The sequence below is a fragment of the Solanum dulcamara genome, chromosome 5 (assembly GCF_947179165.1).
Source record: "Solanum dulcamara chromosome 5, daSolDulc1.2, whole genome shotgun sequence".
NCBI classification, from domain to species: domain Eukaryota; kingdom Viridiplantae; phylum Streptophyta; class Magnoliopsida; order Solanales; family Solanaceae; genus Solanum; species Solanum dulcamara.
The window spans coordinates 21,113,248-21,126,776 of record NC_077241.1 but is presented as its reverse complement, the minus strand read 5'-3'; the positions used below and the strand labels follow the sequence as shown (position 1 = coordinate 21,126,776).

The 13,529-nt window shown below is 34.1% G+C and overlaps 1 protein-coding gene across 1 annotated transcript; it reads left to right on the top strand.

The window, feature by feature from the left end:
• Positions 1-1,428: 1,428 nt before the first annotated feature.
• LOC129890507 (uncharacterized) lies at positions 1,429-1,985 on the top strand. Its single transcript, XM_055966047.1, has 2 exons — positions 1,429-1,629; positions 1,821-1,985. Exons 1-2 carry the CDS (start codon positions 1,429-1,431, stop codon positions 1,983-1,985), a joined length of 366 nt encoding a protein of 121 aa, XP_055822022.1.
• Positions 1,986-13,529: the final 11,544 nt, after the last annotated feature.

The following is a 13,529-nucleotide window of genomic DNA, read 5'->3' as shown; positions in this document are numbered from 1 at the left end:
TCCTTGCCCTTTTGGACTCTCTAGTTTTCTCCCTTAGCTTCTCATCCTCTATTTTCTCCGCATGGGTCATAAGCCTAGAGATTTCCATTTCCCGAATCAACATAGCCATATTGCACTCTTTAGAAACCAAATCCGATACACCCGACACGAACTTTCTCTTATGAGCTTTTGCATCGACAATAATAAATGGAGCATCTTTTAAAAATTGGGTGAACTTGATGGAATACTCCCTCACATTCATTCTCCATTGCTTAAGGTTGATGAACTATTGTATCTTGGCCTCCCTCAACTCCAATGGGAAGAAGCGATCAAGAAACACTCCCTTGAACTCTCCCCAAGTCACGGGATCCGCCTCTCTAGGCCTCTCACTCTTCCATTGATTAAACCAAATTTTAACAACACCCTTCAATTCATAGGTAGCCAACTCCTCCCTCTTAACAGGGCTAATCCCCATGATTTCCACAATTTTGTGGATACTCTCAACAAACTCTTTGGATCCTTATCCACCTTAGAACCCCAAAATTCTAGAGAAATCATCTTCATGAAGTCACAGACCCTTGTCTCCACCGTACCCATATTTGGGTTCAAGGGAGCTACCATCTCGCGATTCACTTGGGCCTTCATGGCTTGAGCAAGTACTTGAAAGGCCACTCGAAACTCGACATTAGTCATTTGGTCATTCAAGGTGTCATTTGGAGCTTGTTTCTCCTCCTCAATAACATTTCATTGAATGGGGTATCTTCATGGAGGAATTTTCTTAAAATCACAAAAAACAAGCGGTAGAGGGAAAGATTTAGAGTAGCACTCTACCGCACAACAAAAATCATGAAAGAAATGAGATTTTCCTAAGATGCCTCATAGCCTCCCATTCATAGATGTGGTGCTCTTTACATTGTTGAAAAAGACTCTACTCGATGCGGCATGTTAGACTCCCTAGGACACTCCTAAACCTTGTGCTTTAATACCAAGTTTTCACTACCTGAGCCTAGGGCCTAGATGTGACACGGCGATCAATATGGAATTCATTACAGGTTTACTGTAGTCCCGTAGACAACATGACTCAATCTTGGTGATTATGGATAGGATGACCAAATCAGCCCACTTCTTGCATATTAAGAATACAAATTTAGTAGAGGATTATACGAGGTTATATATCCAAGATATATTTCAATTTCATGGAGTTTCCTTGTCTATTATCTTAGATAGAGGTACTCAATTCACTGCTCAATTTTGGAAGTCATTTAAGAGAGTTTTGTTTTCAAAGGTGAATTTTAGTAACGATTTTCATCATCAAATAGATGTTTAGGTAGAGCATATGATTTAGACTTTTCAAGATATGATAAGATCTTATGTTATCAATTTCAAAGGTAATTGGGATGATCACTCATTGACTTTTCTTATAACAGTAACTTCCATTCGAGTATTAAGATGGCTCCTTATGAAGATCTGCTTGGGAGGAGATGTGGATCTCCAATTGGTTGGTTCAAAGTTGGTGATGCTGAGCTAATAGGGCTATACTTAGTTCATCAAGCTATGGAGAATGTGAATATTCTTCAAGAGACATTGAAAACAGCGCAAAGTCATCAAAAGTCCTACACTGATGTTAGGAGAAGAGACTTAGAATTCGAGGTGAATGATTGAGTTTGTTTGAAAGTTTCACCCAGGATGGATGTTATGATATTTGGAAAGAAGGGAAAGCTTAGTCCCCGTTATATTAGTCCATACCATATTACTAAGAGAGTTGCAATGTTGCCTATGAAATAGAGCTATCCTCAGAGTTAGACGATGTTCATCTAGTGTTCCATAATTTTATGCTTAAGAAATGCTTGAGAGATTCTTCACCCATTGTTCCTATAGAAAATGTTGGAGTGAACGATAGCTTGTCCTATGAGGAGATTCCTATCCAAAATCTTGATCGTCAAGTTCATAAATTGACGACCAAAGATCACTTCAGTCAATGTCTTGTGGAGAAATTAGTTTGTTGAGGAGTTTACATGGGAATCCGAGGAGGATATGAAAGACAAGTGTTGACACCCAATTTTGACCCTCCACAACGCAAATTAGCTATCTAGTTTCTTTGAATTTCGAACATTTTTGAAATAATTAGCTTTTATAAAAACTAAGATATTTTCATGTTATTCTTAACTATTTTTATTTTTTTATTTTCTTTTATAAATTTTAGTATAATATACATATTTCTATATAACTGTATCTTTGATTACTCTTTATGTAGGTTTTCGAAAATCATCTCCAAAAGATTTCATGTTTAACTAAATACAATTCTAGTTAGGTTAGTTTAATTATAGTTTGCAATTTTGAAAATTTTAGTTTTTTCTAAAAAAAATAAAATAAAAAATAAAAAACAAATCTCCAATCTCCCACATCGAAAATTGTATGAAAATTTGAAGTTTTTGGAGCCTATATAAAGGCTCATATTCTTATTAAGAAGAGGGAAGATGTGAGAGATTTTTTAGCCACTCCAAAGTTAGAAATTTTCTTAACTTGACTACGATTTTGGATTCTTGTCCCCAACCTTAAAGTTGTGAAAATTTATAGCTTTCAATCTATATTTTTGTTCAAGAAAAATAGGAGATTGAAGTCGAAATTTAGGCTAAGAACATTGTTCTTATAACGTCGAACTCACGAAGGTTTGAGTCTAAATTTTTAATCTTTTTTTTTGTAGATTGGAGTTCCATCAAGCTCTTGGGTGATGGTGAAGTTGTCTTCCTCTCATCGTCTTCAGTCTTGCTGCCCGGAAAGAGGTAAAATCTTTTCTCAGCTTTATTTTATTTAATTATTTCATATTTTATATTTAGTAGATTCATAGTCTTATTTTTTTTAGTTAGCATGTATTAAGAATAATTAGATTAATGATAGAATTTTTTTTATCGTTAGCATGTGTTAGAATTAATTAGCTATCATGTGTTAGGATTATTTAATGAAAGATCTTAGTTTTGTTCATTATTTTTCCAAATAGTTTTCTTTGACAATATAGATTTTCATGTTTTTAATTTCTTCTTTTAACATGATTTAGATGACAAAAATATGCTTAAAGTTATTATTCAATTAAAACTTTTAATGGCCTAATTGATTTAATTCTTTCTTTAAAATTTGAGCTAGTATAACGTATATATTAAATGCGTATTCTTTAGTTACTTGAATATATTTCTTCGTTCCTTTAATTTGTCCACATATATGCATGTTGTTAGTCACTCCTAAGATGCTCATCAATTTGATAACTTAAAATATCATGATATGTTCCGTGGTTTAGCTTAAAATAAGTAAATGCTTATGTAATTTTATTTTGGTGCATGTGATATATTCGAGTCCATCTTTAGACCCCATCGTTGCATATCGTTGAGTTTTGAGTCTCCCGTCATCTTGTTTGAATTGCTGGAAAGTTGATAAATGGAAAAGAAGATTGGAGTTCCATCAAGCTCTTGGGTGGTGGTGAAGTTGTCTTCCTCTCATCGTCTTCAGTCTTGCTGCCCGGAAAGAGGTAAAATCTTTTCTCAGCTTTATTTTATTTAATTATTTCATATTTTATATTTAGTTGATTCATAGTCTTATTTTTTTAGTTAGCATGTATTAAGAATAATTAGATTAATGATAGAATTTTTTTTATCGTTAGCATGTGTTAGAATTAATTAGCTATCATGTGTTAGGATTCTTTAATGAAAGATCTTAGTTTTGTTCATTATTTTTCCAAATAGTTTTCTTTGACAATATAGATTTTCATGTTTTTAATTTCTTCTTTTAACATGATTTAGATGACAAAAATATGCTTAAAGTTATTATTCAATTAAAACTTTTAATGGCCTAATTGATTTAATTCTTTCTTTAAAATTTGAGCTAGTATAACGTATATATTAAATGCGTATTCTTTAGTTACTTGAATATATTTCTTCGTTCCTTTAATTTGTCCACATATATGCATGTTGTTAGTCACTCCTAGGATGCTCATCAATTTGATAACTTAAAATATCATGATATGTTCCGTGGTTTAGCTTAAAATAAGTAAATGCTTATGTAATTTTATTTTGGTACATGTGATATATTCGAGTCCATCTTTGGACCCCATCGTTGCATATCGTTGAGTTTTGAGTCTCCCGTCATCTTGTTTGAATTGCTGGAAAGTTGATAAATGGAAAAGAAGATTGGAGTTCCATCAAGCTCTTGGGTGGTGGTGAAGTTGTCTTCCTCTCATCGTCTTCAGTCTTGCTGCCCGAAAAGAGGTAAAATCTTTTCTCAGCTTTATTTTATTTAATTATTTCATATTTTATATTTAGTTGATTCATAGTCTTATTTTTTTAGTTAGCATGTATTAAGAATAATTAGATTAATGATAGAATTTTTTTTATCGTTAGCATGTGTTAGAATTAATTAGCTATCATGTGTTAGGATTATTTAATGAAAGATCTTAGTTTTGTTCATTATTTTTCCAAATAGTTTTCTTTGACAATATAGATTTTCATGTTTTTAATTTCTTCTTTTAACATGATTTAGATGACAAAAATATGCTTAAAGTTATTATTCAATTAAAACTTTTAATGGCCTAATTGATTTAATTCTTTCTTTAAAATTTGAGCTAGTATAACGTATATATTAAATGCGTATTTTTTAGTTACTTGAATATATTTCTTCGTTCCTTTAATTTGTCCACATATATGCATGTTGTTAGTCACTCCTAGGATGCTCATCAATTTGATAACTTAAAATATCATGATATGTTCCGTGGTTTAGCTTAAAATAAGTAAATGCTTATGTAATTTTATTTTGGTGCATGTGATATATTCGAGTCCATCTTTGGACCCCATTTATGCATATCGTTGAGTTTTGAGTCTCCCATCATCTTGTTTGAATTGCTGGAAAGTTGATAAATGAAAAAGAAGGTAATATTCATGATTTATATATTGATATTGGGTTGTATACATGGAATACAGGTGGAAAACAGTATCGTATACACTGATATACAGTATTTATAGTCTGATATATTGGAAAATAATGTTGTATATACTGATATACAATATATATACAGTCTGATATACAGTGGTATACAGCAGATACAGGGAATAAACAAGTGGTATACTGTGTGTATACATAAATAAAGTTGTATACACTGTATACTGTGTATATACATTCCGATATATAGCGTGTATACAGCTGCGATTTATAGTGTACTTAAGGCCCAAAACGCAGATGGCCCAATAGCTTAGTCCAGGCGTACAGAAACTAAGTGTCGGATAATATTTTCATGTGTTATTTATTATTTATTTATATTAATTCGGGTTGTAATAATTTATTCACTTATGTTATTTATGCTTTCTTAGATATTAATTTTAATTTGTTTTAACTTAATTAGATTTCTCTAAAGATAAAACCAATTCATGTTAATTTACTCTTTAGATGATTTTCTACCTTTACTTAGACATTTGGTAAACTTTACTTTTTTTATACATGTATATTATTTTCAATGTTTAAATGATTATTTTTTCTAAAAAATAATTTTAAAGTCTTTGTTTCTTTTTAAATTAATATTTTTAAAAGTTAGTCAAATAATTTTTAAATCATCGGATAACCGCTCGTTAGCGGCCACTTTGAATGCTTAACACATTCTCAAAGTGGAAATAAGAACCTCGTACCTTTTTCTCTGAATTTTTAAGATGTAAATCTGTTAGGGTCTTTTAAATTAAGTTTTCTGAATTTCTTTAAAAAATTAAGTGGCAACTCCTCTTTTCTAAAATTGATTTTCTCTATAGAGTTAAAATTAATTTTAAATCGTCTTTTTTCGATATAACAACAAGTACCTAAATCTATTCATTCCTCCTAGTGTTGATGTTAAATGTACTATTCCTATTCCTATCTCAAAATTTGTACCTTCTTGAGTTTTGAGAGGTTATTTTTGAGTTTGAGTCTCTAAGTTCTTGCATTGTATTCATGCCTTGAGTATATTCTTAGCTTGGTCATCATTCGAGGATGAGTGATCCCAAGGGAGAGATATTTTTACACCTCGAAATATTCAACCATAGAATTAATCCTAAGAGACTAGGGAAAAAGATAGAATTTTGGTGAATAGTGATTTTCACAGGACATATCTATGGCCCGTCAAAGTTTTCATGGATCGTAGATGGGTCTGTGGAGTCAAGCCCCAAAATATTGGTCACTGACCCAACTCCCACAAACCATTCCATGGTTCATATAAGTCTCTAAGGATCAAGGAAAGGGCCTGTGAAAGGGAGTCCTAAAGACTCAACCCAGTGTCCATCTATAGAGGTACTTCATGACCTATTAAAAGGTCTATGGATCATAGAAGGTCCCACTGACCCAACCCTAAGGACCCCTGCACCAGTGCAACTCCTAAGATGCATTCCACGACCCATCGAAGGGTCTACAGACCGTATAAGGTTTCGTAGACCCACTCTTAAGGGGACCTCCCATTGTACTCCCACAAAGGAGTTCTATGACCTGTCACATGATCTACGACCCATAGAAGGGTCCATAGACCCCAACTTGACAATTTTTGGTGAGCCAAGTTTTGTGCCTAAGTTTCTATGACCGACCTTCTACAGTCCTAGAATTTCCTCGTGGGAGTACACTGGAAGGGTCCCATCCATAGACCCCAACTTGACAATTTCTAGTGAGCCAAGTTTTATGCCCAAGTTTCTATGACCGAGCTTCTACAGTCCTAGAAGTGTCGGTAGCGGCCCAGACCCAATTGTTAAATGGGGGTATTTTGGTCTTTTTTCACTATTCCCAAACTAAAACAAAGATATTTTGGGACGAAAATTAACCCTTTATCATTACCTAATGAGGCTTTTCTCTTATTAACACACAATATTTTGTGATCAAGAGTTGGAGAGAAGGAGAAAAGCTAGGGTTCAAGAGTTTCAAGAAAGATCTTCGAGTTTTGCTTAGATACTCATCATTCCGGTATGTAAGGCTAACTACTACGATGGATTAAGTTCATCCTCGTTCCCTACATTTTCATTCATTCAAGTTGATTTTTGAGTTTGAGTTTCAATCCCGATAAATTGAATTCTTGAGTAATCTATGAAATTCCTTACTGAGTTCTTGTATATATACACGCATACTTTGATGGTTTTCATAAGTTGAGTTCTTGATATTATTGTTCATGTTTGCACATGAACCCTAGTTGAAGTGTTTGCATTATTTATTTTTATGCAATTTTTCAAGTTTAAAGAATGATATATTTTATTTGTTAATTTAGAAAGAGTTTGAGCATCAGTTGAGAAGTCTCTTATTCACTACTTTGAGCATGATCAATAATGAGCCTAAATGAGTTGAGTATGAATGCATTGAGATATGTATTTTGAGATTGAGTTGAGAAGTCAAGCTATGTTTTTAAATGGATTCATTGAGTCAAGAATATAATCTTTTTAAAAGAGAAGAGATGAGTTGATAAGAGTTGAGCTAATTTAGTAAATTCCAATAAGACTAAGAGCCCGTTTGGATAGGCTTAAAAAAGTAACTTTTATGCATAAAGTGCTTTTAGAACTTTGAAGTGCTGAAAGTTATTTTTATAAATAAGCAGTTGAGTGTTTGGATAAAAGTGCTTATGATGTGAATTTTAGGGTTAAAAGAATAAAAAAGGTAGTTTGAGAATTTAGTTAAAATATAAAGGATATAAAAGTAATTTCCATGGTCAAAGAAAATGACTTTAAGCACTTTGGAAAAAAAAGTTAGAAATCCTAACTTTTCATTTCTGACTGACTTTAAGAACTTTATGGCTTAAAGTCAGCATTAGACAAACACGTCCAAAAGCTAAAAAGGGGCTTTAAGTTGGTTTTGACCAACTTAAAGCCAATCCAAACGGGCTCTAAATGAGTTAATTGAGCATACACTCACTTGAGATATGATCATAATAAATATATTTTTGGGAATAGTATTGAGCATCGATTTGGGTTAGAGTATAGAAAAAATCGAACTCCATAAACTACGTAGCCAGCATAGGATAGGATCATGCCAGTTCATTCAGGCAACTCCGCATCACCTCAGACATGCCCCTACTACCTTAGACGGGGCATAAGATAGGATCCTAGCTCACCACAACATAATAAAAGATTATACGTTTGAACATAATAAAAGACATGATGCACTTGCCCTTGATTTATGAGGACTCACCAAAAGCTAAATTCGAGTAGATCACCAACTAGCCATATGTAGGAGGATGAGATTTAGACCTTACATATGAGACAATTTAGACAACAATATGCATTAGTACATGGAATGTACTAGGTATGTGATAAATATGCATAAACATGAATAAACAGACATAATCAATATTACATGTGATGCATGACCAACTGTTTTGAAAAATGTGAAGTAAAACATGAAAATATTTAATAAGGTAAATACATTATAAAAACATCATTTAAGAAATTATAAAATAAACATAGTTACAATATGGGATATTAACCTTAACTAACATTTAACACCATGTGAGTTATAACATGAAATTCGATGTAACTCCCACACCGATAAGAGGGAGGCTACTTACCAAGGTAAACTCTGTAAGTAACCACATAAGAATTATTTATGGATCTACTAGCTAGGCCATAAATGAACAAATAGGGGTACGTAGTTTGGAACTAGGAGTTGCTACTAAGGACTCCCTTACCAAGTCCCCACCACAAAGTTCTCTCGGTGCTAAGTTAATCCCAATGGAATACATAAACCATAGTCATTAGGAAAGGCAGTAATCAACCAATCCACATCATAAAAATACATCATAAGAGTAGCTCTTTGTAAACCATGATCATAACATAAAAATATAGACACTTACCTTTCTAAGCATCTAAATCATTCTTCATTCATACTGTGAGAAAAAATTTCACAATTTATTTATTCATACTTGAAAACATACTTGAAACATAATTCATAGCTTTTCATAAATTATTCATAAAACCGTCATAAATTCCATGATCAAAAGTCATACTTCATAATTAAAAATCATAGAATACTACATTTATCCATGTGAAATTAATTTATAATCATGTAATAATGTGAATTCATGTATGATCAAGTGAAATAATATCAATTGAATCAATATAGAAAAGACCCATGAAGAATTGACATGAAGCCCTTTGAAATTGGGCAAAATTGAATTAGGAGAATTGAGTTCTTTCAGGACCCAATGGATGAAAGTAATCTATTGGTTAATTCTCACATACCTTAGCTATCAACGACTAAAACCAAGCTATAGTTAATAGAGACTTGAACTTTAACTTCAAACCCTAGTCTTTTTTTCCTTGTGCTTGAGAGAATATTTTTGATTTGTTTGAGGGTTGGCATGAATGAGGAGGTTATTAGGCTATAATATAGAGTTTAGGAAATTAGTTGAGGGTAAAATTTCAAGAATGCCCTTCTGATAAGGTAAGAGACCATAAAAATCAATGTAAACGACCTTTTAATGAATCCTACTGGCCAAATCGATGATCTGGAGGTCTCCTCATTAAACTATTTAGCGAGCATCCAAAAGAGCATTTCAGATCACCAAAATATTCATAGTTTCAAGGTGTTCAGGCCTATTCGGCGAGCCAATTCGGCAAGTCGCCGAATAGCCCAGTTCAGACATGCTCTAGTAAAACAACCATAATTTCTAGTTCAAACTCCAAATGATGTCAACTTGGAGTATTGGAAAGAAGACTCATAGAACTTTAATTTTATAGATCATGGGCTACCTAACTCTTTATATACTGAGAGATATGATTGTTTGAAGTTGACCCTTACGTTTACTCTTGCAAAAACTTAGCCGATGGAAATGCTTTGAAATTGACTTGGCATTTGAGGTTCCTTATGACCCTAAACCACCTCCAATACACTTCAAATAATAAAAAAATGACCTTAACATATATGTACATCTTAGTAGTCATCGGGTTTGCGCCTATATGTATATATATGATGGTTTAGATCTTTACTTAGAAGTTGTTGGATGTTACAATTATTGTGTTTATTAATGAAATTTTGGTATAATCATAGATAGGGATTTGCACTAGCAACATTTGAGGACTATGCTCCTGACTCTAAGAGATTAATGGATTTATCCTAACTTCTCAAAGTGCGAGTTTTGTCTTGAGTCTGTAGCATTTTTGGGTCACGTGGTGTCCAAGGATGGCAATGTGGTGGATCCGATAAAGATTGAAATTATTCATGATTGGGCTAGGTCCACCTCAAGATGCAGAGCTTCATCGAATTAGCAAGTTACTTCAGACAATTTATGTAGTTCTTCTCTTCTATTACAATATTTTTTTTGTAATGACCCGTTTGATCATTTTAAGAATGAGTCATCTCTCTTCCATAAAATAATCTCTCCGTAAAATTTAAATTAGAAATTTGGACTCTTTGGTAACTATAATTAATTAATTGATGGATAATTTCAAATAATTAAGTTAATTGATGGGCTAAAGTGTTAACTTATTTAATTTCCTATACCACTTGGTTCATAAGTTAAATTAAGTTAAAAAGGGGTTAGTGTTATTATTATTTTCTAAACCCTACGAAAAGTTGAAGGAAATTGGTGTGCTGCTTTTGCAACAAACACTCGACATCACGGTTAGATCAGGTAAGTTTTTGAATGAAAAAAAATAATCATTAGATAACGATGTGTAATGATGGAAAATTGGTATATGTGGGTATAAGAAGGATATTGTAGTTGTGGTCAATTTGAATGAAATGGTTGCAGGTGTTACATTAGTTTTCTTAGTATTATATTAATTCTTTTTAAGGGAATGAGATAGTTGTTGGTGTTGTCTTTTTTTTCTTTTTCAAAAATTTGAGTGGACAATTAATGGAATTAGCCAATGAGAGGGTAATGAAGCATAATGATGAATATAAATAGCCTTAAAAGTTAGCTACTACACTTTTTTTTAGTATTTCAGTGGTGACAAACTTAGATGTTTCATTAACTGGGCACTGCATTGAAGTTTTTCATATGATATAATATTATTATTAAAGTTTGATATGTTAGCAAATATAATTAAATATTAGATATATTTTGTTAAATGAATTTCATTAAATTTATGATATTAGATTAAATTGAGACTTAACCCTAGGCTTAGAATTTAGAAAATATAATATTTGATTTATTAATTGGCATCAAGATTTGGGAACTTGATTATAGACTTGTGTGAGTTTGGGGTCTAGGATAGACATGAGTGTTGTTAGTTTCGAAATCTTATTGTGGTCAATTATTTGTTTAGATCATACTTATTTGGAAACCCAGCGAAAGGGGAAGGCTCAGGTCTCAGAGTAATTGCGTGATTTTTTTTAAGGCAAGTGAATTTCTAAACCTCAGTTTAAGCTTATAGATGATTGTATTTTCATGTTAGGTGTACTGGAGAGTAATGAAAATTAGACTGGGTTATTGATTGTATGATTGGCCTTAAAGATGGAGATGAGAGGTATAAAATAGTGATTTAATGACATGTATTGGTGGAATTGATATGTTGTGATTATGGGTTTATCTTGGACTATGAAATTACTATATTGATATGAGATAGGAAAAATTATTGTTGTTGTCAGTTAATATCGTGAATTATATGAACATGAATTAATTGCATTGGTTCTGACATATTGTGTTGAGACTGAAAATGATATGAAACAAAGGGGTCGGGCCACATGCTCTGTGGCAGGTATTATGAAATAAAGGGGTCGGGCCACATGCTCCGTGGCAAGTATTATGAAATAAAGAGGTCGGGTCACACGCTCCGTGGTAAGATATATATATATTAAGGGGACGGGCCACATGTTCCGTGGTAGGTTACATGGACAGAAATGTCCCCCATGGGTTCCGGACTGTGATTCAGTGGATGTGTACCGATAGGACAGACATGCATCATTTCCTTGCATTGCATTGCACCTTTCTGATATTTGTGAATTTGTGTTTATCCCTACATTGATATGTATATGTTGACTTGACTTGATATGATTCATTGATGAGATTATTGATGAGTATTCGTGGACTATATTGCTATTGTTATTGTACAAATGTAGAGTTGGGCTGATTTTATGCAGGTTGTAGTTAAGGAGGTTCGGTTGGAAGGAAAGGAGTACTTGTATCTATTAAGTTTGGCTTAGTTTTAGTTATCCACTTGCTGAGTAGCGTGTTATTTGGTACTCACCCCTTGCTTCCACACTTGTGTAGGTTGTGAGCACAGGCCTGCTTGATCTCCTACGGTTTACTACCACTTCTGAGGATATTATCATTCCGAGTGTTGAGATAGTTGTTACATCCATCTAGCAGACACCTCTTACTCTTTTGTTATGTTTTAGTCCTATTCTAGAGACGAAGATATTGTGACTGTATTTCCTTTCATATTTCAATAATGTGTTAGTGGCTTATACACATGACAACTAATCTTGGGGGAGTTTAAGTTTGTTTTACTTGTTTGGGTTAAATTAAATTTGGATTTATTTCTCTTTCTTCCGCATCTTTTTTTCATTTGGTATTAGGCTGACTTGTCTCGGTGGGTTGAGATGAGTGCCATCACACTTGGATTCGGGTTGTGAAAAAATGGTATCAGAGCCCCAAGTTCATAGGTCTCACGTGTATACAAGCCAAGTTTAAGTAGAGTCTTGCAGATCGGTACGGAGACGTCTGTACTTATCTTCGAGAGGCTGTGAGGACTTTTAGGAAATTTTCCCTTTGTTCTTTCACTTTGTATCGTGCCTGTTATGTTGGTATTGAATTTTTGCATGTCCTTTCTGAAAAATGGCCAGGACCAGAACTACGGCTAGAGGTAGAGGAAGGGAGGCAGTTCCCAAGGTTAATGTTGGGACCCCAACTAGGGGTAGAGATAGAGGCCGAACTAAAAGCCGTGGTCGGGGTGTGGCGGCAGGCAAAGGTCGTGTCCGAGAAGTGGCGCCAGCTAGAAGTCGTGCTAGAGAGGCTTCTCTTGATCCACAGATTGATGCTAGAGAAGAACGGGTCCCTCAAGAGTCTGCTACTGCACCATTGCTTCAGACCACTTTGATGCGAGTATTAGATGCGCTCGAAGGATTTAATCAGATTGTGAGGGCGAATGGTACACTTGAGGGTTCTCAGACTCGAGGTGGGGCTCAGACCCCAAGGCAGTATCAGATTCCAGCTATTCAGGATCCGATGGGCCAGCCACTTGTGGGCCCTACAGCTAATAAGGGTGGTATACAGGTAGGGGGAACTCAAGGTGTACCTGTAGTTATGTTGACTGACGACGAGCAATGCCGATATGAGAGGTTTCAAAAAATAGACCCCCCACAATTTCAGGGTGGGAAGACTGAGGACGCAAATGAGTTCTTGACTATGTGCCGAGAGTTATTGGAGGCAGTAGGGTTAGCTGAGACTCACAGAGTTTGTTATACTACACTCCAGTTACGTGGACCAGCCAGGGAGTGGTGGAGAGTGTATACGAGTTCCAGGCCAGTTGGGTCACCCCAAATGACTTGGGATGAGTTTGCTAGTGCCTTTTATGACCGTTTTGTCCCCTGGAGTGCGAAGGAAGAGAGTCGATTACGGTTCGAGAATTTGAGGC

Excerpts from the sequence above, each read along its gene's own strand:
- LOC129890507 (XM_055966047.1), top strand. The coding sequence starts at position 1,429 with ATGGCTCCTTATGAAGATCTGCTTGGGAGGAGATGTGGATCTCCAATT. Across the intron at positions 1,630-1,820 it reads GAAGAGACTTAGAATTCGAG|AAATGCTTGAGAGATTCTTC; the intron begins GTGAATGATTGA and ends TTTATGCTTAAG.